Source organism: Manacus candei, unplaced genomic scaffold, assembly GCF_025592945.1.
Source record: "Manacus candei isolate 608988 ecotype Guabito, Panama unplaced genomic scaffold, ASM2559294v1 h1tg000043l, whole genome shotgun sequence".
Lineage (NCBI taxonomy): Eukaryota > Metazoa > Chordata > Aves > Passeriformes > Pipridae > Manacus > Manacus candei.
Genome location: NW_026138091.1, coordinates 21,099,462 through 21,127,144, shown reverse-complemented (window position 1 = coordinate 21,127,144; position 27,683 = coordinate 21,099,462). Strand labels below are relative to the sequence as shown.

The following is a 27,683-nucleotide window of genomic DNA, read 5'->3' as shown; positions in this document are numbered from 1 at the left end:
TGTATCAGTGGAGAAATACAGTTAAATCTTTAGGGAAACAAGCAAGGATGACAGCAAAAGCAAGGATGCTTATAATGTCCTGACCCAGAGTCCATCAATATTTACCTAATGAGGACTTTGATTTGTCATATATATGATTTGTACTCTCTGAACTAAAACTATAATTACCCACATTTCAAAAGCTGTTCCATATGCCTCGCAGTCTAAAAACTTGTTTTCCAATTACCTGGAAATGAATCACTGGACTTCACGGAAGAATTGAGAGCTTTTGTGCTTCTGGGAAATGAAACTCAGTATTGTGCACATATTGCCAAGCAAAAATAGCACAAAAAATAATGGAATCCATATTTTACTCAGATTTACTACTAATTACTACTGATGACTTACAGATCAGAGGCATACTTCCTCGGGAGGGACAAAGTCTGTTTTCTTCGTGACAATACTAAGTGGGCGGGCAGTGAATAATGTTGTTTCTGGCAGGCATAGAGATTGTTGCTGTCAAACGGAGGTTCACAGGGCAGATGATATGCAAGAGAAAGTTCCTTGCAATGTTCATTCTTTGTCTCCATTTTTCTCACATTTCACACACATGAACAGCACACACCCTTCACAAAAATTCACAACTGTCAGATTAGACACAGGGAATTGTGGTTGTGAACTGTATTACAATGAACATTCTTTATGTGACACTCCCACTTTGCTGGAGTTTTCTGTAAATTTGCCTATTATATTTAAAGGCAATTTCTTTAGAGATCTTCAAATTTAGGTATGAGCTGCTACCATGAATGCTGAGTTGTACACAAATTGTCTACAGGAAAGACTTGATACAGTGGTTCTTCATTTCTGTTAACTGGAATGAAAATATTGGAGTATTTTATGGAGAAAGAGAATGAAACCTTGTGAGAATCTAAATCAAATTATCTTGTAGTGTTTGAGCCTTATAAAATAGCAGAAAGGTAGTTGGTGTTTTATATTCTTCAAACACAGTTACTACTTTGCTCGTGTATTCACAACAGAGAATTGCACAATTAGAAGCTGAGCTGTAAGATGACTTGCTGAGGACCCAACAAACTGTGAAATCCCACAGGTAAGAAACCCAAAGGCACACTGTAAAGGACTCCCTGTGATACAAGGAGTTTCTGGGTCAGTTTGCCTCCCACTTACATGACACTATGCCCCCTGAAGAAGGGAACAAGATAGCATACAACAGGGATGAAGGTGAGAAGCAACCAGGTACGGAAAATGTATGTACTGGATACAGAGCAGTACATGTGTGGTTACTCTCCACTCGTGTTCCCATTTTACCTGGAGGTTCTGAGTGAGGAGTAGCTCTGAGCCACCAATGTGAATCACATCCAGGCTGGCCGACTTCCCTTGCCTGCATCACAGTCTTTGACCATCCAGTCCATCTCCTCTGCCCCACCTCCATTCATCCCTGCCTCCACTTCTGCATGTCCATGTCATCCTTCACCCTTTACAGGTTCCCTTCTGCAGTCTCCAAATACACTGTTTCCTCCTGAGTCCATCTCCCTACCTGCCCCCATAGTTGACTCAAAGCACATTGTCCCCATCTTTTATTTAATCATCCTATCTCTGAGCATTCTTTTGGCTTTCTTCTTGCAGACATATCCCAAACAAACACTCTCATGCCAAACACAAACCCAGTTCCATAATGCATATCAGCAATGTAAGCAAAGCTTGAAAATCTCTGCAGTGCGTGGTCAGCCACTGAGCATGTACTAGAAGCTGTGAAATATATGAGAATAATGGCCATTGGCTCAAAGTCAAGAGTTTTTTGATTCTATTGGCTACAATATGAAAAGGTGTAAAACCTTACAGCACTCACATGGAGACAGCAATGGGGAACATGATCCCATCCCAAGCTGATTTTGAAAATTGACCATTAGAAGTTATATAGGAATTTACACAGCTTTAAAAGAAGGTGGTTTAGATTTCATTTGTTAGAATGTAGTCAATGGCAGGAAATATAGCTGACAAATTCCACTTGTTGAAAGAAGCAGTCTAGAGAAATTATCATCTGCTTTTCAGTAGATAAGTTGTCCTGGTTTTATTGTATCAGCTATATATTAAGGAGTCATTTAGTCCTATATAATACGGAGTGTAGATTAGATCTGTCTGATGGTTCCTAAGAAATCATAATTTCTAAGATAGTTGTGAATCCAGTGCAGGAACTGATCCTTGCTCATTTGTTTAAAGCTTTTCAAAAGTGGCACTTAGTGCCACATGAAAGGGACTATTCCTGCAAAACATGAGCCAGTGATACTGACAGTAGCTTGGAGTGGTAGAAAACCAACAGAGGGATGGGAGTAATAGCTCCCACCGTTGCTACTGGACTTGTTCCAGTACTGCACTGAACACAGCAGCATTACATGTTTGCATTAAAGGTCTTTCTGGATGAGATAGAGAAATTGCTTTCTTAATCCAAGAAAGATATTTCTGTGTACAATAAAAAACTTACAAGGGGAATTGAGATATAAAGTCACAATTTTTTGAGGCCGGCTGTTACAGGATATGAGCAACGGGAATTTACTCATTGCAACTTTTCACAGTAAATTGAAGCAAGTATTTTTTTTCCCTTTGTTAAGCACAGGTATGTGGTCAAGTTGCAGCATCACAGGACGATTCAGTCGATCTGCTAGCTAAGGAACTAACAGAAGCAGAACTGTTTCCACTCCCCTAGAGCTGGGCTGCTTCCCTTCTGCTGGCTCATATAGGCCTGACTTGGTAGTCCAGGAAGCAAAGTCAGCAGTTAACTAAACCTACAAAAGTAGTCATTATTTCTCTTCCCATTTATTTCTTTGGAGTTGTTTATCAGAAGTCCAGAAGAGAGATGGGTCAGGAACACAGAACACTGGACTAGATCTGCTGTGGCTGTTGTTACGGCTTGGTGAATACACAGCTACTCTAGTGAGGGATGTGGGAATTCAAGCATGGCACTGTAACTTGCTATTAAGGAAATGTATCCACTGCTGCAAATAAAGACATCTAAAATACTGCAGCAACACCAGACTGGTTTCCCACACCAGACTCCATGTGGGCATGGCAAGAAAATAAGTCCCTAAGAAAGTGGAGCAAAACTGCTTTAATTTATGTGTTAACTTTATATGTTAGTTTCAGGTTTGTGCAATGCATTATGCATAACTAAAAGTCTTTAAAAGAGATTACTACAAAGCATCTATCAGTGCTTTTGCTATACCTCAATGATATTCTGATACATGCTAATATCTCTCAAGAACTGGGACATTGATGCTCTGTGATAATAGTAAGAATGTACATATGAAATGAAAAACAAATACCTGCGGGTTGTCTCAAAATAGGGTGATTGAACTAGGTCCACAGTAAGCAAGAAGGGAATTTCCTTCATCCAAAGATTGGAGGCTCTAGAGAATTAGTCAAATCTAGAGGCAACACATAGGGGATTTTTGCAACTGTTGTTACAACACGTTTACTTGTGCTTTGGTCAATATTGCAAAACCATTGCATAGTTTGGGTGAGAAAAAGAAAACATTTCAGTGGTCAGCAGAGTGAAATTAACAGTTGGGAAAGGTTCTCATACCTTCTTCCTTCAGGATTGACCTACCAATGTTTAAAATGTCTTATGAAAAAAAAGATTAAAAAATACCTTTACTTTTGCAGCTGTAATATCACAAGGACAGTATTGTCTGTAACTTCTCTAGAAAATATAGTACCCAAGTGGAACTCCTTGTTGCATATTTCAGAGAGCAGGAAGAGCTGGTCTCAGGGGGAGTAGGAATTCTGTAGTTGGAAAAGACAGTGTTTGCCTGAAGTAGAGTATTAGAAAAGGACTCTTACAGATCTGCTTGAGAGTCAAACACAAAAGCTACTAGCAATTTTCTCACCACACAAATGCAAACAAGCAGACCTGAGCCAAAGTATGGAAATACCATTATGGATTATTTACAAACATTACCATAAGTACAAATATTGTAATGGTAAGCATCTAGGTTAAAATCCCTTTAAAACAAGTATTCAAGCAGAATGAAATACACCTGAAAACTACCTGTCGCTGCAGTGGCCACCGTGGGAGGCTAGACTAGTACCTTTGAATGAACACTTTACCTTCACATAGTTAATTTAAGTGACATGTCTGCTATGCCCACCATCCAAGCTTTCCTGTAAAACAGCACCAAAATGATCAGGACTGTCAGTGTAGAGTCGTGACGGTCGATAAAGACACAGAGTCTAGTTGTGTGCAGAAAAGATGTCTCACTTTATTTTCTCATCTGCCTTTTTAAATTCCTTGCTAGCAGCAAGCAGTAACCTTATTTTAAGTAAACAAGCAACAGCATTTTCATTGGCTAGGATCTATTGGTGATGCATTTGGCAAAGCTCGAGGCCTTATTGCAGTTCCCACATCCTAGGCCTACCAACTTTACAGTCTGCATTTGTTTCTTCATTAGGGCTGCGTACTGACTGCCTTATCATCAATGATACACCCAAAAGCTTGCCCAGTCAATATCTCATCCTGGGAGCTAACAGACCCACTATTAACCCCTTCACAGGACCATGCCTGGTCACATTCTCTTTGGTATTTCCATTGCTGCAGCCAAAGAGAGAAGATATACTGCAAGAGTTTCAGTGTCTGTGTAGCTGAAACAGGACCTTCTCATTGAAAGCACCCATCATATTACAGCTACTGTTACCTCATATGACCTTGTCATTGGAGGTAGTGTTTTGCCTTAGCCCTAGATACACCTGTATCATTTTAATTCATTTTCAGTCCCAGGACATATTCAAAAAGTTGATCTTAAGACATTGCTGCAATAAAAATTCCACTGTATAAATCAACCTTTCTTGCAGAAAAGACTTTTCCATTGGAGGAAACTGAAGAGAGTAATATTATTATGGTCTCTCAGTTGAATGGGTGAGTGTCTTTTTTCTGGCTGTAGTCTGGAAGGTATTAAATGAAAAGCAGGTGTCTGGATAGATCAGTGCTTCAACTTCACAGCCAAAGAAAGTAACTAAGTCCTTTAGGAAAGCTGTCCTGCCACCTCTGCTGTGTTGGGTCTGGTTGAGCTGGAGTTCATTTCCCCATAGAAGCCCTCACAGTGCTGTGCTCTGCACTGGCAACTAGAAGGATGTTGATAACACACCCATGTTTTGGCTACTGCTGAGCACAGGATCAGTGTTGTAACATTCCTTTCTCACTCAAGGGCAAGATCCTGGGAGGGGACCCAAGTAGACCATCTGACCCAAACTGACCAAAGGGATATTCCATGCCATATGATGTCATCTCAGATATAAAAGCTAAGGCAAGGAGCAGGAAGGCGGGCATTCCTTGTCTCCAAGGGCTGCCTGCTGAGGAAGCATTACACGTACCAAAGCCCTGCTTCTCGGGAGTGGCCGACCATCGCTGCTGATGGGAAGTAGAGAATAAACCCTGCTATCTTCTGCTTTGCTTTTGCTTTAAATAAACTGCCTTATCCCAACCCACAAGGTGTTTGTCCACGTTACTCTCTCCCCTGTCCAGCTGGGAAGGGGAGTGATAGAGTGGGTGGGTGGACACCTGGCATCCGGCCAAGGTCAACCCATCACATCTGCTTATGGAGCTGTAGCACTGCTTGGAGTAAGAATATATCTAATAGATTTGCAGTTCAAACAATGAAGCTTTGATATCAAAGGAGCCAAGCAGAACTTGTTCTCTCCAAGGCACCTCAAAAAGTCTTGTGTTTCAACACAGTGGATATGTCTCTTATATTATACTCCTGTAAAGCACTCTTTGAAGGTCTTGAACCAAAACAAAACACAATAAAACATATTCAGATGGAAAATATTTTTTATTGATCAACTTCTTGTTCCAGACCCTCACTCCCCACCCATATTCCTGATCTCACATCATCAGTTCCACATGATTTCGAGATATGCTATTAATCATTTTTTTTGTTGACTTTATTCCCTTGTTTCACAACAGGAAATAGGAATGTTTGACAGGACTATTCAGTGAAATAAAGGCCAAATGTTTGATAATCAGTGTTTAATATTATTCTGAAAAATTTAATATAATTACTCATATAATGGGAGAAAAATATTCCAATTCTTTCCATTGGACTGTTTCCTTCTAGGCTGAGTTTCCACGAGACAATTTTAAATAACTATCAAACCAAAGACATGTACCATCTCAGACAAATACGAAGGTTATCTCCAAGTCAAAAACAAATACAAGCACAGAAAGCAGCTGTTAGATATATATAAACAATATAATCTGTCGTGGTGAGTTCATCAAAATGGCATCAGAAAACGAAGGAAATTACAAAGAAGAATAATGTAACTAAGCTGAGAAAACTTCCTCCATTCTTCATTTCTCAAAAACTTTTGCATATGGTTAAAAAATTAAGGTTACAAATAAGAAAATCTGGAATACTTGTTCTATAGGTACACAAAGTACTATGAAAGTACTCGTTTATAGCATATTTTATATGAAATACTACTTTAGATGGGAAGTGTAAACTTGATTCTCTAAGCAATCTAAGACATTCTTTGTTTTGAAATACTGGGAAATAAGGAATCATAATCTAACTTCTTTTGGTCATCTTAAAATAGGCTCAACTTGTTAAATTCTTCACTCATGAGAATAATCTCACAGTAACTAGCAGAAACTGCTAACATGACAGATGACCAGTTAGATAAGATTTGCAAGTTGCTCCAAAATACAACTTGACGTTAAGAAGATACTGATGATCTTGAAAACATATTGTTAAATTCAATGCAAGGATTGCACACTCTTCATCCTAGGGGAAAAACAGAAAAGGAAAGAAGATTGTTTGGGGGGGGTTCTCAAAAGTGTGAAAAAGTTCACTGCATTCATATTTAGTTGGATTAAATAACAAATCTAATCATTTTCAAGTCTTGTGGACTTGACTGTCACATTTCAAACAGTGCTCAGATGAACAAATGAACAAAACCAAGCTACTTTATTCTTAATGGTATCTTCTGACAAGGGAATAGCCAAAGACTGGCTCAAAGCAAGGACGGTAGCCCCTTCTCAACCACACAATTTGCACAGATTTTGCAAGGCTGCATCTTTTCCCCATGTTTGTACAAGGGTTTTTCAGAGCACCTCTACTCTCTCTTGATTTCTAGGTTGGCTCTGAAAGGATGTGCACGGGTTGCATTAATTACTGATTTGTCTATAGCCTAGGATAGGTGTTTTGCAAAGGGCTGTGGGAATGACAAGAGGCATTGGAACAGCTGAGCAGACATGTCTAATGAGTGAGAGCATGGAGGGAACAGATCTGCCTGAAAACATCAGTGAGAAAGCAGGGGACAAGTGCTAATAATGTTCATGATATGCTCAGCAAATCTGAGTTTGTTCCAGAACTCTTGAAGGTTGTCTTGTTAGTTTACAAACTTCTACAAACTTCTCACTTCCACTGGTTATTTCTCTCCCTTTATCCTCTCTTTCCCAGTAAGGCATCTACCTCTGATGCCAAACTACACTGCAATCGAGAGAGAGAAAGAGGAGAGAGTCACAGGAGCAAGGAATGTTTTCAGTGGGGACAAGGAAAAGGGAGAGATAAGAACCTGGTGTTCTTTCTAGCTAATACAAAGTTCACTCAGATATTGCTTCTGTTCCTATAGAGAGGCCAATGATATTGTTTCAAGATTAACAACTCTATCCACTCTCACAGATATTTTAAACTATACATTGGATGGATACCTGTGTGTCATGGCCTTTGCTGGATTTCCATCACCATAAGACTGATTGTGAAAACCTGAAGGAACAAGTTCAAATGTAACTTGCCATTTTGTTTTCATTATGATTCATATATTTATTCTCACAGGAACTGATCTGGGTTATTGTTTCATTCAGAATAGATAAGGGTTGTGTTTTGACTTTTTTTAATAGGTGAAATACTGTCTCAAAATGCTCTATTAAACAGAGTCCAGAAAAGTGGTCAAAGGAAACATAACATTTAAAAAGGACACAAAGTTTTGTCTCTACATCATTATTAAATGCAAAACAAACAAAAAAACCTCATTATTTTCCCATTTTCATCCATTGTAGAGCAAATAAGAGTAAGTCATTCTAATTCCCAACATACAGCTACGTATATATAAAAATGCAGTATTCCACTACTTTCATTTACTATGCAGACCCAGTCTCCTACTATAAGGTGTAGGGGAATTCCCAGACTGCCATCTCTGGAGCCTTTTTACATGTTTTTGTCATACTCTTTGCATTTGTTAAACAGAAAATATGAATAATGAAAATTAGTTCATTCTACATGAACCACAACACTGATTATTTAATTGATTCATTTAATTGGTTTTGAGTTTTTCAGTGGAGAAGAAACTTGAACTAGCATTATACAAATGTTTACACAGGGAACTACAGTTAGACTACAAAGTTAAGCCTGCTCCTTTTTAGTATCAGGCTTCCAAATCTGAAACTGTAGTTAACTGACAATTGCTTTTAGACAACGGAGAAAATCTGTCATAGGAATTACTGTGTTTACAATGAACTAGGAAGGGAGGTTGGTTGTTTGTGTGGGTTTGGGGAGAGGTGTTTTTGGCAATGCTCAGACTGAGCCTTCTCTCTGCTTGACTCCTTTCAGACTTTTTAGTTCTAAACTAGTCAATCCACTCCTGCGCTCCTCACTGTGAACCCCACAGCCTTAGTTTGCTCTGAACTCACTAACTTCTACAATGCCTTACTTTCAGGGCTTGGAGATTTTGGAATATTCTGACTCCATAGGTGTATCTGAGTGTACCTCAAATCATAATAATATACTCAGGGTACTTCTGCGAGGAGGCAAGTGCTACTGTCCCATTTGCAGAGGTGGGGAACTCACAAGTAGGGCTGTGCTGCAATCACTGCAATGCCAGCACTGTGTGCCTACTTGCCAAAGAGTGTTTTTAACTAGTTACCTCATGTACTGACAGCAAGGTAAATATAGGTGTGGCACGTAGAACTTGGCATAGGATGGAAAATTCTCCCAGGAAGCAGAGACAGTAACCAGCCACACAAGTTGCCCTTGCAGTAGCTAATTAAAGATAGTTGAGGTGTATGAGTCCATTGTCTATAAAGCTGAGCATATCTAGCTCTCAGGTAGACATCTGCATTTAGTCAAGTGAATCCTACCTCAGTTTCCCAGTGAAAACACATTTCACTTGAGATGTTCTCTTCTACAGAATCAAGACCTAATGCTTATTATGTTATCATGCATACTTACCACAGTAGGTATCACAGATTTGCAGTGGCACTGAATAATCTACATCTGTTCTCCAGCCCTTTTAAAAGAAAGAATTGAGGCTTATTCCCCCTTCAGCAGAACTGTTACTAAGCACTTGTGCTGACAAAATGAGATTGCTTTATTAGTTTACTCAAGTGACTGCATTTTTAATCTGGTTTTAAATAAACACGTATGGATATTGCTGGTCTAGTGTATATTAAGAGAGTTGCAATCACTTTTACGTCTGTAAATGAAAGAACTAATCTTTTTTTTTTTTTTTGGGGGGGGGAGAACTGTATGCTGACAGATGTCTGATTTACAAAATAAATAATTTATGGAGGAAAATATCATTCTTACTACCAAATTTTATTTCTCACTAGGGAAAGAAGAACAACATCTCTCATTACTCAGAAGGCTCTTGCCAGTCTCGCTTTCATCTTGCCTCTTTCTTCTTAGCAAAAGAAAGTGAAGCTGACAAGGGCCTTCCAGGGCAGCTGCTGGAACCTCCCAGCTCCAGCTGTCAGTCTCTTTTCTCTTGGTGTCTGCTGAGAACCAGAACTCCAGAGAGGAATAAACCTATCAGCTTCATGCTCATCTTCTATTAATGTTTTCTGACTAAAGTTCAGCTATAGAAATAGTGTGCAAAAATGTCAGAAATAATTTGCTCAGCTCTGCTTTCAGGAGTGCTAATTCTAGCACACCATGCACTTGCTGTGCTGTTCGCTATATGCCTCACCTTTTCTAGTTAATGTCAATTTTTGAAAAATTCATCTATGGTTTACTTGCATCTTTTGGTAGCTTGGAATTTTTTATTACAAAGAAACATATAAAGAGAGAATTAGCAATATCCTTTATCTGCCACTGACAAAGGAGCAAGATCATGGAGAGTAACTTCTCTGTTAATGTCATCTCAATGAGAGGTGGTGGCGGCACATCAAGCTATAAATAATGCTCTTTGCCAACTCCATTTGCATAGTAATCAGATTTGGCTGGAAGGAGAAAGCAGAGAGTACCTGCCGGTTCTCTTTTCTTTTCTTTTTTAGATTTGTTTATTTGTTTATTTTGTACAGAGTACCTGGAAAAATCAAGACACTTACCTGAATACAAATTGTTGACCCATACATTTCCTGTGGTATAGTTATTGATACAGAATCTCCCTAATGAAGAAAAAAAGAAATTGAAAAATACAATTTTCCATACCATGAAAATATAGTGTGTCTCTCCAGCTATTTGCTTTGTTTGCCAATAATGCTGCATGTTCAGACATAGCCCCAGATCTCAGTGACCATAAGCAGCTAGTGTAGTTTTGCCAAGCACAGTGCGGGAGCACAGGGAGAAAGCTAATGTTCCTACATTTCTTGGAGCATCATAAGGCAGATACCCTCCCTGCCGTGGCTGCTCATGCCATGTTCACTTCACACCATCTTCACTTCTTTTCTCTGGTGTACATGAGTTAAAGGAATGACCCTTTCTTTACAGTTCTTCTGTACTTCCCGTCCCATTGTATGCAGAGAACAAGTTGAGCCTTAGGGTAAAAGTGTCCTAAATTAACTGGTCTGACACTTCATATTTGATTGATTGTGGTTTGTCCTCAAAATAATGTTAGTTACTCCACCAATAGTTATGAATCCTACACTACTCTCTTCAGTGTGGCAAACTCCTAAAATAATTGGGGAGAACTTAGGTGAATATGTTCTTTTTTGAGCATGACTGAGAAAGGATTACTAGATAGAGAATGAACATTGGTTTCTGGGAACACAGAGATGGGTCTTGATGAAAACTTTGTATATACTGCTCATGGTGTTGAGATAGGAACAGTATGCAATTTGTGTGGGGTCCCTTTCTGTCACAGTAGCAGAGGACATAACAGCTTTGTGCCAGAGGGAAGAAAACAGTATTTTTAAATCACAGAATCAAAGAATATGCTGAGCTGGAAGGGACATCAGTGCCCTTCATGAAACACACAATTCAATACCAGTAATACATAATTTCCCAAGATACCTTTTCCCATTAGGACAGACTCTTGATGTCACCACTAATGCCCTCTCTGGTCTGTGTTGATTAGGATAGCTGATTTTTCCCAGGCCTTTCCCCATGATTATTCAGTTCTGGGATCTCCTAGAGGAGCAAGTTATCATCTTCCACTTTAGCATGTCCTAAGCTTGAACAGCAAAGCTGAGTTGGAAAACTCTCTTTTAACAGCTGCTCTGTCACATTCAGCACTGGAGGTGCAATAAAGACCTAAACTGATTCATTAGAAAATAAATTCACCATTCAGTGTCCACCTCTTCGAGTCTAAGAAGTCTTTATTCACAGATGCCTAGTTCTCAGCTAACCCCTGGTATGTGCACCCTGCTCACTAAAAGCATCAGAAGCACTTGAAAAAGGCACATTTGCAGTGTGTCCCTGCATGTAGTGGCAAAGAAATACAGCTGGAATATATCTTAAAGAGAGGACAGGTGTCGGAGCTATGGCATGCTTGTGTCTTCTAAAGCACATCCCCCTACAGTGGAATGAAGTCAATGGGCACAGTCAGGAGGAACAATTGAAATCGCAACATCTGGATTTCTCAAATTTCTCAAAATCCATCATATGACATCTCATATACCTGGTCAGGGGAGCAGACAGCAGGAGCACACATTTAGGGGTGGACATAAGACTGCTGAGGAACTGGCTGCTGAACCAGCAGGATGTCTTTCAGCATGGTGGCCCTAGTAGCTACTATGATCTATCCTGCTAATATCCTCCTATTTGAAAAATAATGCTATGGCTGCTCTTCTGCTCTTTGACCTCACTTTCCAGATGTGTCTCTCAGTAGATCACAGGTCAGGCCAACAAGGTAACTGGCAGGCAGGGTTGAAGGCCAAGGGCAAGCCACAGTGCTGCACTGAAAATGTGTGAGATATAGGTTTAGTTGCAAGAGAGGAATGAGGCTCTCATTTCATGACTGGCTGCTGCCTTAATCAGAAATCTCACCTTCCCATAATCTCTTCCCACTCTGTCCCAGCTGTTGGAAGAACCAGTGTAGTCACACAGTCAGTTGGCTCAAAAAGATAATTTGGCTGAAAACTTTTTGTGTGTTGGGTTTGTTTTGGCAGCTGTGAGATTTGGAGTGGTTCAAGTTCATCATAGATTGATGCCTGAAGTCTTACATTTCATGATGTGACATTTGCCAGGTCAGCTGTATCAGTGACCCACACCTGAAATACTAAACAGTAACATTTGCTATATGCAAAATACAAATACCACACTACAAAAAATGACATTAAAAGAATATGAAGGTTCCACTTAATAGTCACATCCTTTGATGTGACTCATTTAACTCCAGGATCTTTATTTCTTGTTTCAGTGTGAGATGAGAATTAGAACTACATGCTTCTAAAATGTTCCACTAATTGTTCCAATATGTACATGCATGGGTTTATTAATGTATTCAAGTTACAGAATGATAAGTGGAATAATAAATGAATGCAGTTAGATATGTTTAGAAGTATTACAATGTTTAAGAAATAATATATACAAACCACAGAGACTGAATGGTGCATCCCAAGAGATTCACATGAGGCCATCTGTGTCCTGTTACACACAAGCACTGAGAACTGTGCTTTGGTTTGGGATGTGAAGAAAACTTGTATTTGCTCTGCAACTGCAGCAGTTCTCATTTTCCAAGCTGATATTAGGGGAAAAGACTTGCTTTTAGATATACAAGGACTGTATATTATATTCTAAATTTTTACATCTATAATAACAGCCTTTTGTATTAGTTAAGTGCTAGCAAATGATATGCAGGTAATTGTTTTGATTCCCACAAGTTACTTTTTATACTGATAAACACTTGATCTACTGGGCATACTTAGAAGTAGCAAGCTTTCAAATCTCTGACTTAATTTACAACTTACAGTGTTATGAACACATCTCAACAGAGAAGGTTCACATCTAGTGACTGATTAAAATATTTTCCATAATATAATATTATGTAATTTTTAAAATATATGTTTACCTGGAAATTCTCCATGAGCAAATGGACATTTAATCCAAGTTCCTTTTTTGGTTGTAAACTGAAAGCAGAGGAATGTGTTAGAAAAACCAAATTTTCCATTTCAATCTGTGTCAAAATATTCAACTAATGATGATCAGGGCATTCCAGAAAGTTGCAGAAGATTAATTCACAACATTCCTGCTCTATGATATCTTATAACCCTTGACTTAAACTAGGTCCCCTAATTCTTCAGGTATTGATAGACACATATATTTTACAGAAACTTCTGGTTCCACCAACTTAAAAGTAATCTAAAAGCAAACAATAATATGCCTGTATTAACCTTATGCGGCATTTTTTTCTCAACTAGAATAGTAAAAGATACTCCAGTAATTGTACTGATAATTTTGTGTTGATAATTTTATTTTCAAATATTTAATATGGAAAACTTTATACATTAATTTGAGTGCATTCTTCAGAATTTGCACTGACCAAGAACATTTTTTTCCTGCTTTTCTTAAGCGGAAAAAACAGAGGGCACAATCTGACCTGTGTCCTATCTATCCTTGCTGCTGCACTTCCAAACAATCACCTTCTAATCTAATCTTTCACATTTCCTTCATTCTTAGTTGCCATTCATGAGAGCTACGAAACAAAATATTGATCCTAAAGGACATCAACAGTTTGTATTTTTTTCAGAGCTGACAGAAAGAAGGCAGTTAATATATGTTTTACAAAGAAATCCCTTTACCTTCATGCAAAGTCTCGGGTGAGTGTCCACACGAGAATATTTAACCTGCTTGAAGACAGAGCACTCCTCATTAGTTAGTTTCATTAACTAGTTTCACAAAAGCGATTATTCAAAATTTTCATGGTTTGATTACTGTGAAAGGAACTGGTTTGTTTACTTTATAAACATCTCAGGAAATTAATCACATAAAATAGTTAGAAACAACCATTACTACAGATTAGTGAATCATTTCCTTTTTATCTGTAACATGTACCATTTTTTACAATCAGCCTGACCCATTAGAGCTCAATTAATTGATTCCATGGGGGCTCCTGTGCAAAATTCTTATTACACAGTCATTTTATTTCAGTCCTTTATTTGCCACTCATCAACAACTCAGCAGAACATTTAAACATACACTCAAAAATGTTCCACCATCAGTTTAGAAATCTTTCCATTTTCCATATCCTTATTCCAGAACAGTTAAATGAATTTAGATATCCACTTAAGCCATCCACAAAATGTTGTTTTCGTGATTAACAACTCTTTATCCACCAAGGGCTTCACCATAAAAGCCTTGTCTCATTTAAACAATTACTACATATATAAGTGATTCTCCTTAAATAAATTGCTTAAGTGACTGAGCACAACACACAGCATCATGGTCAAATGCTTCTTTCCTCTAACTTTTTTTGAGAACATAATATATGTCCTGAGGCACATCTATAACAGGGTCACAGAAGATAGTTCTGTAGGAGTCTTCTCAGACATGGAGACAGCATAGTCATCAACAGAGAAAGGTCCACCCTCATTAGAGAAAGGAGTGATGTAGCTTTGGGGCCTAAGTCAGTACATGTGCACAATATTAGAGTGTGTGGCCCTGTGTGGATTGACTGGGGGAGCTGGCCCTAGCTGAGGAATCTGCAACAGTCTCCAGGACACTACAGAGGTTGTTTTCAGGGCTACAGTACAATAAATGGACCAAATTCAATATCAAACTTTTTAGAATTAATTTTAAAAAAGGGGAATTCATTCTGTATGTGAATGTTGATGATCCTTGTGGGTCCCTCACAACTCAGGATAATCTACTATTCTATGATTAATATTAATATTCGTCCATTAAATGCAATGAGTAAATACGGAAAAACACTCATTCTCTGTAATAAACTAACCTTGGATTCTGATCTGGGTTACAGATATAACCATTACCAGCCAAACCTCATTTTTTTGCTTTTTTTCTCTTTCTGTCCTGCAAGCAATGAGTTGTGTTTGCTGTCAGCAGATGACTAATCCCCCAGGGATCACTCAGATGTGTAAAATTCAATTAATTTGTTTTTTCAAGATCAAAGCTTTGTTGAAACTCATAAAATGGTGAATCTGAACAATCACTGAACACTTGGCCAGGAGTTCCTAATTAAAAAAGCATTCAACAGCCTTGAGCCAGCCCCAGTCCCCTCCCCAGTTACATCATCATAGTAATAATAATCCAAAAGTTTCAAAAATTAAGAACTTCTATTTGATTTTATTTGCCTTTTCAGTTGTTACTTCAAGTTTACTGCCTTCTCTCCACAATCAGGAAAGCTTGAAAGCTGCTTTTCAAGATGAAAGCCAGAATTCTAATGAACGTCATAAACCCAGAACATTTAGCATCATGAGACTTCAGACTGAAGTATTAAGCCATTCACATGCATTTGAAAACCCTTTTCAACTTGAGAGAAGAAGTGCTGGAAGAACTAAGGGACATAATATTTCAGCACCCACAATCTCCAGAAATTGGACCAGCTTTAGGAAGGCACTTAAAAGAGACCTTAGGTACAAAATAGTTGTGCCCTACCAAAGTACTGTTATGTGTCCAGAAAGATTTAAAAGAGATTTAGCTTCATCTAATTTACATTTTAGGTGTCTAAATATTAAATATTCAAATCTAGTCTAATCACAATAGACTTTGTGGTATTAAAAAGAAAGAGGTACCTTCAGAGAGAAATTTCTCCATCCTATTATGCCTATCTACAGATGAGAAGAGTTGTTCTCCCAATGTGTTTGTCTCCCTTAAATGGAATCTGACATGAATAGTGTAGACTTGAACACCTATCTTTTAGAGTGCAAAGTCAGTATAGATGAATTATGTCTCTACAATAAATGAAAAGCAGATCCTATTTACCCCAAAGAATTTAGCAAACATTACTAGCTGCCCAGTCATCTCCACTTTTATTTCTTAATAGTGAGTCAGTGACCATTTTGAATAAATCATGTGATTAGCATACAAGAACAGACTGTGACTATGAATAAAGTATCAGAGAAGAAGAGAGGAATTTGCAACTGTTCTTACTCCAAAGTCTATCTCTTCACATTATGCCTTTGGTGATGGCATTCAATCTCACAGTTTGAATTAGTCTGCATAGCTCTTACTTTCTCGGTAGAATTTTTGGAAGAGTTTTCTATATCTTCACAGTCGTGGTTCAACTTTGTGAATCTGCATAGGTTAACCATGACAAGCACAGGACAGGCTGGCTCCCAAGCTAGGGTTTGTGTCGATGGGTTATAAACAATATTATCCCATAGTGTCTTCGTATCTGTGCACAAAGAGGGGAACGTTATTCAAGATGTATAGACATGAATCCAAACTGTTCGTAAGTCTGATACCTCTACATGTGCTTTAAACCAAAAGGTTGGACTTAACACAATAAAACACTTTCTCAGGTTATACTTTTTTCTATTTATCTGGTAAAACTTTCACTTTCATACGTATGTAATATGACTACTCCTTTTTCAGCTGTCATATCAGACCAAATTCTGAGACTGTTGGAACATTTTGTGTGAATAATTTCCCATTAAGCATGGGAACTCCCACATGCAGTTAACTGTCTTTTTCACCTCCCTGCTCTATCCTTTAATTTAGGTGTCAGACACCTTCTTCAAATGTCTCCTTGAAGCCTCTTCTCATATCAGCATTTCACAGCTGACCTCAGTGGCTTTTCTTTCTTCTGGTCAGTTTGTGAATGACTTAGAAAATGTGGAAAATGACTAGAAAGTTACTTGGTGTTTACATTGGCATAAACTTGGTGAACTATTTGGTCTCAAAGTATGTTATTTAGTCCAACCACAGCAAAATAAACCAATATGATGATTTCCTTGAAGTTTTGCAATATATGATTTTCATTTTAGATTAATTTTAAATTGTGGCATACTACTGGAGTTGTTGAAAATTACTTCTGTAAAGACTAATCACACAGTACTTGCCATTTGCAAAGGGGCAAAGTTGTATCCTCCTTGCATCTGGAATAGCCAGCCAACCCTACAATCCAAAAAGTGGCCATTAGTTAGAGATTCTCAGACACATTTTTAACATTTGAGGCAGAATGTGACAGAAAACCTTTCCACCAAAGACAAGGATGCTATGTTTGTTAGTAAGCTTTGAAAGTAGTTTCTTAAAGAAATTTTGCATAAATTTTTATGTTATTGTTCATCATTGAACTAAGGTGATCCTTTCTAATATTCCTACTATTTCTGTGCCTATATTTAGCCCAGTTTCATTTAGAAAGTCTTCCAGTTTGATTTTCATTAAGTTTCTTTCAGTTTCATTACTTTCTAGGGGTATCAAAAGACATTCAATAATAATTATATTATATCTTCTGGCTTTTGTAATGATAAAGGATACATCCTTAAAATCTGAGGAGTAACACTTAACCCAACCTGCATGTATATGTTCATGGCTGCTACTATACCCTAATTATTTCAATTCATGTGCAGATGTTTCTGTTACTTACAGTTCTCATCTGTTTGCTCAGCAATCCTATTGTGGAATTCTCTGTATATGCACTGAGAGGAATAATACCTTTCTAGTGACCTCATATCTTCAGAGTGGAATGAAAAACATCCCTAGTCGTGGAAGAGACTTTGTGGTTCAGCTCATATATTTAGGTATGTGATTTTAGGTCCCTACAATGTACATATCTGAGTGTGACTAAAGTTCACAAACTACTATTACAGTAAATATAAAAATCTAGCCAATGCAGACAGTGGAATCTACAGTGCAGTTCAGCACATCCCAAAAGAGTCACCTATATTTGGTCAATTAAGCACCTGACTGCACTAACTAGATCTCCACTGACTTTAAGAATTTAGATACCTAATTTGAATGCTGATACCTGTCTTCGAACATCTACATTTAAATATCTTAATCCACAAGGTAAATCCTACCCCAAAATTCACTGAGGAACTAGGTTCACATAGTATCTTTCTATCTTATCAAGATCATTTTAAACTGGTTTGTTAATTTTATTCCTTTGTATATAGGATATTCAAAAATGTCACTTCTCAGGTTATCAGAAAAAAATCTGTAACTGTTCTGAATATATTCACATAATGAAGTTTATCTCCCTTCATCCTTGGAGCAAGAATGGCTTTAGCTTAAAAATTCTTATTTTTCCTTGTAAGCAACATTTACTAGGCTAATGGAAACATGTTCTTTGAATCTCCTTTGTAAGACAGTCTCTTCAGTCCCCAGCCATTCCAGATTTTTTATGTACATCTTCCATTTGAATTAATCTCTCTTGGATATGGATACAAGAATTGCTTACAGTATTTCAAAGAAGACCTTGCCCATGGTTTCCTGTTAGCTCAGAATAATCTAATTCACTAGACTTTTGTTCATGTTTACGTCATGGGAGTATGTTAGTTTAATCATCCTGTGATGAACAATTACACCCACATCTTTTTTCCTCCACTGTTATTTCTAAATGAGGACTCACATTTTAGAGCTAGAATTCTTTTTATTAGAGCAGTGCATGAACTTGGACTTCAGACTTGACACTTCATTGTCCTTTGGTTATGTCACATATGAAGATTCCACAATTACCCTGACCCTGTGGTCCATTTTGACTACATCTCCAAAGTGTAACCTCATTACATGTTCCCACCCATTTGTGCCCATGTCATTGATATTAGAATGGCTATAAGTGTGATCCTTAAATAATCTCCCTACCAGCACAGTCACATTCAAGAGGAGTTGTTGAGTTAGCCCTGTGGCCAGGTATTATCTACCAAACTTACTTGTTCTCGCTCTCAGCTTCCTCAGTTTCTCTTTTAGTTTCTTATGCAATACTATATCAAATGATATGCTGATATTCAGTCAGATTAAATTTTCTTTTTTTCATTACTTATAAAAAATCAGTCAAAATAGTCTTACACAACACATTCCATAAATTAATGTAAATTGTATCCCATTTTTTTTCTGATCACCATTTTAATTAGCATTTCCTAAAAAATCACTTTTACATTTTCAAAATCATAAGCTGAAACAAGCCTGTCAAAAACTTGGGTTGAGAAACTTTTCCTCATTTCTTAGCACAAATCCCTGATAAAATTTCTTTAATCAGAAATGCAAGTATGTACCAAATTCCAGACTGTATTACCTCAATGCAAAGACACGGGAGTAGCTGAGAATATTTCAGAGAAACTGATTTAAAAGATTCCTTTCCTTTTATCTGAAATGAAAAAGATGGTCATGAATCCAGGACTGTAAATTACATTTAATAAAGTTAAATGATATAGATGTAGAAGGCCATTTCTTATAACTGTGACCTTAATGAGCATTGCCACCTACAAGTCACCCTCTCAACAGTTCAACAAACTTCTATGAGCTTTAACTCACCACAGCAAATGCCCCTGCATCTTCACAGGTAAACCATTTGTAGCACAGGCGAACATAATAATCTTGTTCTCGAGGAAAGTTGGATACATTCACTGTTATAAGTTTCCTTGCCCTGTCTACATTATAATCAAACTTTCCAGCTGAAAAATAAAATTCAAGCATGAAATTATCACATCTGTTTCTTTATTAATTTATTGTTTCTATTTTTTATTTCTTTATAAAAGGCACAAAATGTATTTCATAACTTCATGGAGATGAAATTCAACATCTATAAATTCTTACCTAGGATGTTTGAAATTATTATTTTTATATCCTGATATTCCTCAAGTTATTTTATGAGATACAATAACTTTCCTTCAATATTACTTAGTTTTAAAATAGCACTTGCAATACTGACAGGCCAAGACACCTACGTATTTTACTTCAAATTTAATAATTGTAATCTTACAAATACATGAAATATACACATTATTACTACTATAAAAGCTGATTAACCAAAGATAGTAATTTCATTACATAGAAAATATGTGCAACTGTGTTAGACAAATGCAGTATGTGGGGGGATTTTTTTTTTTTATATTCATGGGTATGCCAAAATCAGGATAGCAGTTTGGCAAATTAATTTCAATCTATTTATGAGATATTTCAAGAGACAAAATATAAAACCAGCAATCCAAACTACACAGAAAGGACACAAATCTATTTCCAAAAGTTTAAGTAGTAAATAGGTTGTAAATATCTTTATCTGCTACCTAGCATTTCCAAGTCAACACAGAGAAAATAATTTTCCAGGACATGACCTATCAACTACATGGTAATTAGAAGTAGTGATAGTTGGAAATACATTTTTCGCCTGCTTATTCATGTATGAAAAAATATCATGGTGTAGGTCATCAGAAGTATCTCACAGCTCTAAGTTGTATAGAATCAGCTCACCCAAACAAGCTGGAATATATTTTCCCACATCACTGTTCCTGCAATCTGCAAAATAAAAGCCAGAATTTTATTAAGTGCTGCTTAATTCATATAATTCTGTAAATAAACTCTCAAATTATCCAACAGCTTCTCATTAGGAAACTTATCTCTTATCCCCCTTTTTAAAGGCAGATTTACATCTGCTTCTAGATAAACAGCAAAAAAGAAAAGTACTCTTCCCACACACAGCAATTGTATCACAATATGCCTTAAGGAACTATCTCCCCAGTGTGGAGTTTCTACTGGAATGTTTAAGGCATCAGTCTAAGATATAACACTGCACCGCTTCACCTAGTACCTTACAACTGTGCATTTTTGCCATTCTGATTCCAAGCTTAGAAAGAAACACCTTATCTAGCTCACAGCGAACTTACCAGAATTAGAATCCAGGCAATGCTTTCAGAACTAACATCTGATATTTGTATCTCCAAAACTTAACTCTGTTTAAGAACACTAAATCAGCTTTTGTTGTGCTGCCTACTGTTTTCACCTCTCCTTGCATAACTCAGTATTAGAGCAAGTCCTTTGCTCTCGTTTCCCCACAAAATGCTTTTTCACAGAGAAATATTTCCTGTTTTCATTTGTTGACTCACCATTGTAAAATGTCTTAAAACTAGGCTGTATAAAATTTTATTTTCCCTCCTCTTTATTCACAGAGTACATATATGCTTCAATAGTGAACCAGGATTTATCAAGAAAATGAAAGGCTTTTCAAGCACAAAAAGGCTTTACTTCAATGAAAGTGTGGAACTGTATGTAAGGGATGACATTTTACCAAGGGGCAAGGGCAAGAGTCCCCCCACTCGTGTGCTCTGGAGATGGGAAGGTGGGACAAACCCAGGCACTGGATCGAACAAGGGTTCTCATGTCATTTTTTGCACTTACCTCCACTGGCCACACTGTATCTTGGTTGGACCACAGTGCTGAATATATTTTTGTATGCCCATGGTATAATTTGTAAAAAATTTGTAGGCACTTTACCCCAAAAACATGGAAATTTGCTACCTTATCATTTCCAGTAATGTGTCACCAGGCAATAGAACAACTAGTTAATGAAAGTAAAAGTCAATTTCTATAGGTTTTCCTATTAAGCTTTCCTTGTCCTCTGAAACCACCCATGGCCTAACCATGCAGAGAAGCAGAGGCTCCATCTTAGGATAGAGAGCACACAGGGCTGAACCCAAGGGCAGAGAAAGAGCGTGTCCATCACAAGGAGGCCAGCTGAGACAAATGCATAGCGTTGTTCGGTTTTCCATATACTTTTAGATATAAACTCTGTGTTTCATAGCAAGTTGAGACCTTTCCTTGCACACAAAAAGAAAATCACTGAAATGTAGACTAAGACTGGTCCTGGCATACATGTTCTACCATCAGTTATGTCAGTGTATCCCAGAACCGTGGTTTGGACTTGCTTTTGCCTTTGTGTTTTTTGGTTCGTTTCGGTTTTTTCTTTGACAAGATGTTTCTTGAAAAACATCTGGTTTAAGATGTTTTCCTACCTTCAACATAGTATTCCTGACTCAGCTTGACTTCACAGTAATTTGGTACAGTTTTCATGGTCACATAGATGTGTTGTGCTACATTGACTTCAACACAATTGAATTGTACCTGTACCTGTTTAAAACATTTATAAAATCAAGTTCATGCATGACTTCCAGATACATAAAAACCATTGGTTAACAAGAGTTAAGCAAGCAATATTCTTTCTTCAGATTATTCATATTTACAAGCAGCATTAAGCAGTCTCAGATATTGTAGCATTAAGAATGCAAAAGAAACAGATACAGTTCAACAAAAGGGTTTCAGAGTATCGTCATTTCTAATCCAAGATGTTGCTATCTTCTTCACTTTTAGAAATCAAAATATCTACAAGATATCAAATAATACTAAAAGCATAGAAATACAGGTATTTAATGCTAACTGAACTTCAAAAGCAAAAAAATCTTTCATACTACCAAAAGCCCCAGCCTAGCCATTTTACAAGCACAAACACTTGCAGAATGGGGAAAAAATGTCTGTTTAAATATTTAATTACAACTTCAGCAAATTTATTCACTCCAATAACAGTTTGTGAGACAGAAAGTAATTTAGGAGACAAAAGTTGAGGTCCAGTTATAGCAGGTCATTCCCTCACTGACAGCAGTAACTATTAAATTCCATATAGATTTTCATGTTGGATATACTCTAAAATTAGGCTTTGCATAGCCAGCTTCCTTTACCAAAAGGAAGAAGTACAAAAATGGTATGGAATTTAATTTATAGGATAAAAAAGGTCATTTTGTTTTGGAGTTTCATTTGACAATGCTGAAGTACACAGTTCATTGCATTTTTCCACAAAGTGAATAAGAGAAGAAAATAAGAGAGATACAAAGTATACTTCTTTCCAAAGGCCTGTAAACATTTAAATTAAAAACAACCCCTTAAAAAAAAGTCATCTACCTTCTTTCCATTAAGCATCTTGCTTTTTTTCCTAGTGAATCTCACATTTGTGCACTGAGACTGTTGTGTGTCCAGTGAAAGAGAACATATTTCCAGTCCACGGATATTTTCTGAAATGAGTTAGGAACAGATTGCAAAAATATAATTTAAGCATCTCTAAGAAATACAAAAAATAAATTAAAATATACCATATCGTAAGCTTTCCTTTGAAGTGAAAGGCACACATTTTTTATATCTGTTAAAACAGGGACATTATAGATAACACACACATGAGGGTAGGAGCAATGATTTGACACTGGTTGCTTTAAATTAAAGCTTTAATTATGCAAATTTTAAAAATGAACCTATTAGCTCTGAGTGAAGCAACTAGGAAATATCTAAACAGTAACACAAGCATATGAATGGCAGGGTGTTAGTAAAAATAGACTATGCACAAAAAGTTTGTGTGCTTTCATTTCATTTTAGTGCAGAACTGTAACTTCAGATGTATAAACTGTTTCTCCGTCTGTTGGGGCAGTAACCCATGTCTGAGTTGCCAAAGACCAAATTAGTGTGTGTATGTGTGTGTATGCATTCAGAGCAAGAAAGAAAAGGGCATCAGTATGCTTGGGGCACTAGTAGAGGACAAGTTATGTGTATTATATTGGAAGTTAAAATTCATTTGTCACGGCTCAATAGGAAAGCTGATTCCTACCATCCAGACTCAGAGTTCCTTTAATGTTTAAATAAAGAGAGCATGGGCTTCCTTGGGCACATTTCATCACTGTTGATATCTTCATGCTTCTCAGTACCATAGAAGATAAAGATGCAGGAGCATCACGGCAGAAGCTGTTAAAAATGCCACCTGCAAATGCAAGCATAAGAACAGAGAAACCTCATTGCGCACAGGATATCTGGGTGAGACAAAGAACCACAGGTGGAGCTCCAGCTCTCCTGAAATCAGTAGGGGAGCCACCACTTTGCAAAAGCCAATACTTTACCTAAGACTTTCACATGGCTAACTTAGCTATTTGGCTTCACTAGCAATGCAGGGGGTTGGAAAGAACTACAGTACAGATGAGGTTTGATAATAAATTTCTGGGCTTAGGGAAGTGTTAACCCACAAGAGGCAGCAATCAGACTTCTAACAGTTAAGTAAAGCAGAACACATCTAGACTAATACTGTTTTTAAATAATCAGATCTGCTGGATCATGGCTAAACTAATAGTTTATTTAAACTTTTTTCAAAACCATTACCTGTATATTGCAAGCACTCTCATATCTTTTAGGATTTAATTTTAGGATTTTCTGATGGTCCCAATTGCTGTTAAAATATCACTTTCACGCAAGAGGGCACCATTGCATTCCTAGTCATGGAAAAATCCCTTACACCTACGGGATTTCCTTCTGCTTTAGACCAAAACAGCAAGAGCGGAATTAATATTATCCAGGACTTCTTCAAGGCACAGAACACAGTAATCAGTAGGCACAAAACACAGCTATGTCTCATCTTATTTCCCTATGGAAATTTAGTCATTCCAAAGCCTTAGAACATCAGTTTGCAGAGCCACCATCTTTTTCTGTGTAAAAGAAAAAGGCCCCATCATTTTGCCATATTTCATCTCTTTCTGCTTCTCTGACTGCCCTGCACAGAAATCAGTTATTTATTTATGAATTTAGGTTGGTACAGTGGATTTAATCCTCAATGCATTCCTTGGGCTTCTCTACTTCACTTCCATTATTTGTAGTCCCAAAAATTACGAGTTCAAGAAGCTATCATAATAAATAGCCAGGGAATTAGGGTGTTTTCCTTGGCTTTGCAGTATGCAATGCAGCACACATCTTTTTAGCTGTAACTACATCAGAGCAATTTTTTAAAATGTTTCTTAACCTTCTCACTTCAGTACATAGCATGAAATTTAAAAACCACCCAAGTAAAACAAAGCATTTTACTGCACATTCTTATCCCCTGGCAAGAGTATAGAAGAAGAAAAAAAATTGATTCATATTAATCATACTGCTTAACGTGCTCCTAGAAGGAGTTCAAATAGTATGGCAGAGAGAAAAGTTTGAAACAGCAGTGCCACAATACTGTTCTTGCCATAAAATTCAGGATAACACTCTTAATGAAAATCATCAGGAGAGGGTGCATCCTTCAATGTCTAACCAAGAACTGTAGTAAAGGGTGGATGCCCATTGACTCACAAGGAAGGCACATCCACAGTTCTCACAGAGGAAAGGTAGGATATGGGGGAGGAGGAGGGACAAAGCTTATCCTTACTTATCCCTCCAACCCATCCAAAGAAGAAAAGTGTCCAGTTGCAGCTGAAGCCCATTGTCAAGGATCAGATACCAATACTGCAGGACATGAAGACAGATTGACATAATTGTGGCTCCTTGGCTTGAATCTGTCAGGCTTTAAGTGCCCTCACACTTGGTATCAGGAGAAATAAGTCCTGCATGATACATATCAAAAGTCAGAAAAGACAAACACTTCATACCCGAATCTCCACTCCATTATCCTGGTTTTGTGACATTAAGCATATTTTGGAGGGAAGATGATATGCTGATATGAACCAAGTAGAAGAGAATGGGAAAACAAGGACACTTCACTTCACCTGGCCATAGGTCAATTATTCAAAGAAATATTGGCAACTAGAGAAGACAAGTTATGCAAACCAAAGACAAAACACAGATCACTCAAAATATATGAATAAGGCTTTAAGAGCAGTGGACTACATTGACATTTGAAGAATTTATAAACATTTCCACAGAGTTAAGACAGCTCTAAGAAGAACAGTGCACAGCAGCCAGATGTGAATACTATATTACATGTTCCAAGAATAGGCCGTGTAATAATCCTGAAGGTATCTCAGGATGGAAAGTTATTGTACAACACCCACAATTAATTGGGAGGTTATTATATTGCAGAACTACCTGATAACTGTTACTAATAATGGGATAGGTGAGGATTAGTTTTAGCTCTGTCTCTTTGCTCAAAAAGATAGTTTCTTGACTGAATCATAAGACGTGCAGTTGTAGATACCCAGTGGTATGCAGGAGCAACAGTCTCTGCTTAATTCCTTGGTCGTTGGTGTAAATTTCTTGATCCAGGCCTATAATCTTGCCCATTCCTATGTTTGTGTAGAAATGATTTAAGGGAAAAGCATTGTACACGTGTGTGTGTGTACATATGTATATGTGTATATGTATATGCATATATATATTTATATACAGTCAAAGCTGAGAGTTGTTTACAAAGTATTCTTTTTGGGTGCATTTGACCATATTATTTGACCGTATTATTTTTTGGGGAGACTGTCATGACTTAATTGAATTTGGTCCATAGTTATTACTGCCTGAGGCATGGTATCATCAGATGTCACATGGTTGGTAATATCTCAGGAGAATTCCAAGTCAACCTAGGTGCATTGCTGACATGGGATCAGCACCCTTAGATGCACAAACACAGATTTAGGGACTACTGTCCTTCTGTCAGCAGAGACACTATTCTCCGTGATCACAGTTTCTATCTTCAAACTGAGAACAAATATGTAATACACTGAATGAAATGAAATTACGTTTCCACTTTTGATTTTTCCCATTCATTTCATGATACATTTTGAGAATCGCAAAAAATTCTGCAAAACTCATTAATAATAATTTAAATGGATCATATCATGTATGAGGATATTAGCTTTGGATCAAAATAAATATGTGATTTAAGAAGACCTGACACAAAATTATTTTCATTGTATAAATCATCACAGGATGAGACTCATTTCTGACTAATTCTTCAGTAAACTCTTACTTTATCATCTTTTAATCCCCCCTTAAGATATCTTCTTCTGGAACACATCTCATTTTCCTTTTTGCAGAAGTAGCTTTATCTATACCCCAGAAGACTTAAAGATACATTTTGCTACACGAACCATCTGCTGAGTAAATCTTGCCTAAATTTTGTGTTTATGAATGATAGCTGTAATTAGCCCTACATGAGAGAGGGATTGTTGCTTAATAAAAGGTTCCTTAATTATGAGCACACATAAGCCCAGGCATAAAGAAACCAAGGCTTATTATTCATCATGTAGACACTTTCCTTGTATTTTTGCCATCAGCTCAACCACAGGAGATTATTTTTTTTTAATCTGATGATGCAGCAATCAACCCAGAACTGTCATGACAGCAAATCACACCTTATGTACTGCTGGATAATAGAAGCCAGAGCTGAGCAATGAACACGCAATAGAAATTATTAGATGGATAATTTGAAGCCTCAGGCAAGAAGATGAAATAGGAGAGCAGGTTAAAAAAAAAAAAAGTAGAGAAAACCTATTAATAACAAGCCTGGGCCAACACCCAATGGAAAATCCTAACTGTTTTTTTGTCTTATATGTCTTACAAGAATTGTAAGAATCTGAACTACTTATGATACTGACAGTGCTAAATCTATGAGCATATCTAAAGCACACTAGAATTGCTTCACTGGCATATCATTCCATGACTATAAATTACAGTAGTATTTCAAACCTATTTGCATATGATTTATCATAGTATCTGCTGCATCTGTTCATTAGGATTATTCAACACAATTCATAAACAAAGTAGATATGTTCCAAGATAACCACATGGTGCACTTCAGTTAATAAATACCAAAATTTGCTACTTGAAAGTACTTATGGCAATTATGAAATTGATTAAATTTCGACTGAC

At 37.2% G+C, this 27,683-nt stretch overlaps 1 protein-coding gene across 1 annotated transcript in view; it reads right to left on the bottom strand.

Moving 5' to 3' along the window:
- Positions 1-5,830: 5,830 nt before the first annotated feature.
- The window catches only part of IL17REL (interleukin 17 receptor E like), a 39,622-nt gene continuing 17,769 nt past the window's right edge, over positions 5,831-27,683 (bottom strand). Inside the window, exons 3-17 of the mRNA XM_051795618.1 lie at positions 23,686-23,835; positions 22,992-23,101; positions 22,052-22,166; positions 20,514-20,558; positions 19,578-19,717; positions 19,339-19,410; positions 17,165-17,219; positions 16,334-16,497; positions 13,946-13,993; positions 13,216-13,273; positions 12,740-12,885; positions 10,313-10,372; positions 9,216-9,273; positions 7,700-7,754; positions 5,831-6,770 (exon numbers count right to left, since the gene is read on the bottom strand). Coding sequence (XP_051651578.1) covers positions 6,743-6,770; positions 7,700-7,754; positions 9,216-9,273; positions 10,313-10,372; positions 12,740-12,885; positions 13,216-13,273; positions 13,946-13,993; positions 16,334-16,497; positions 17,165-17,219; positions 19,339-19,410; positions 19,578-19,717; positions 20,514-20,558; positions 22,052-22,166; positions 22,992-23,101; positions 23,686-23,835 — 1,304 coding nt within the window. The 3' untranslated portion in view covers positions 5,831-6,742. The remainder of the gene's footprint in view (positions 6,771-7,699; positions 7,755-9,215; positions 9,274-10,312; positions 10,373-12,739; positions 12,886-13,215; positions 13,274-13,945; positions 13,994-16,333; positions 16,498-17,164; positions 17,220-19,338; positions 19,411-19,577; positions 19,718-20,513; positions 20,559-22,051; positions 22,167-22,991; positions 23,102-23,685; positions 23,836-27,683) is intronic.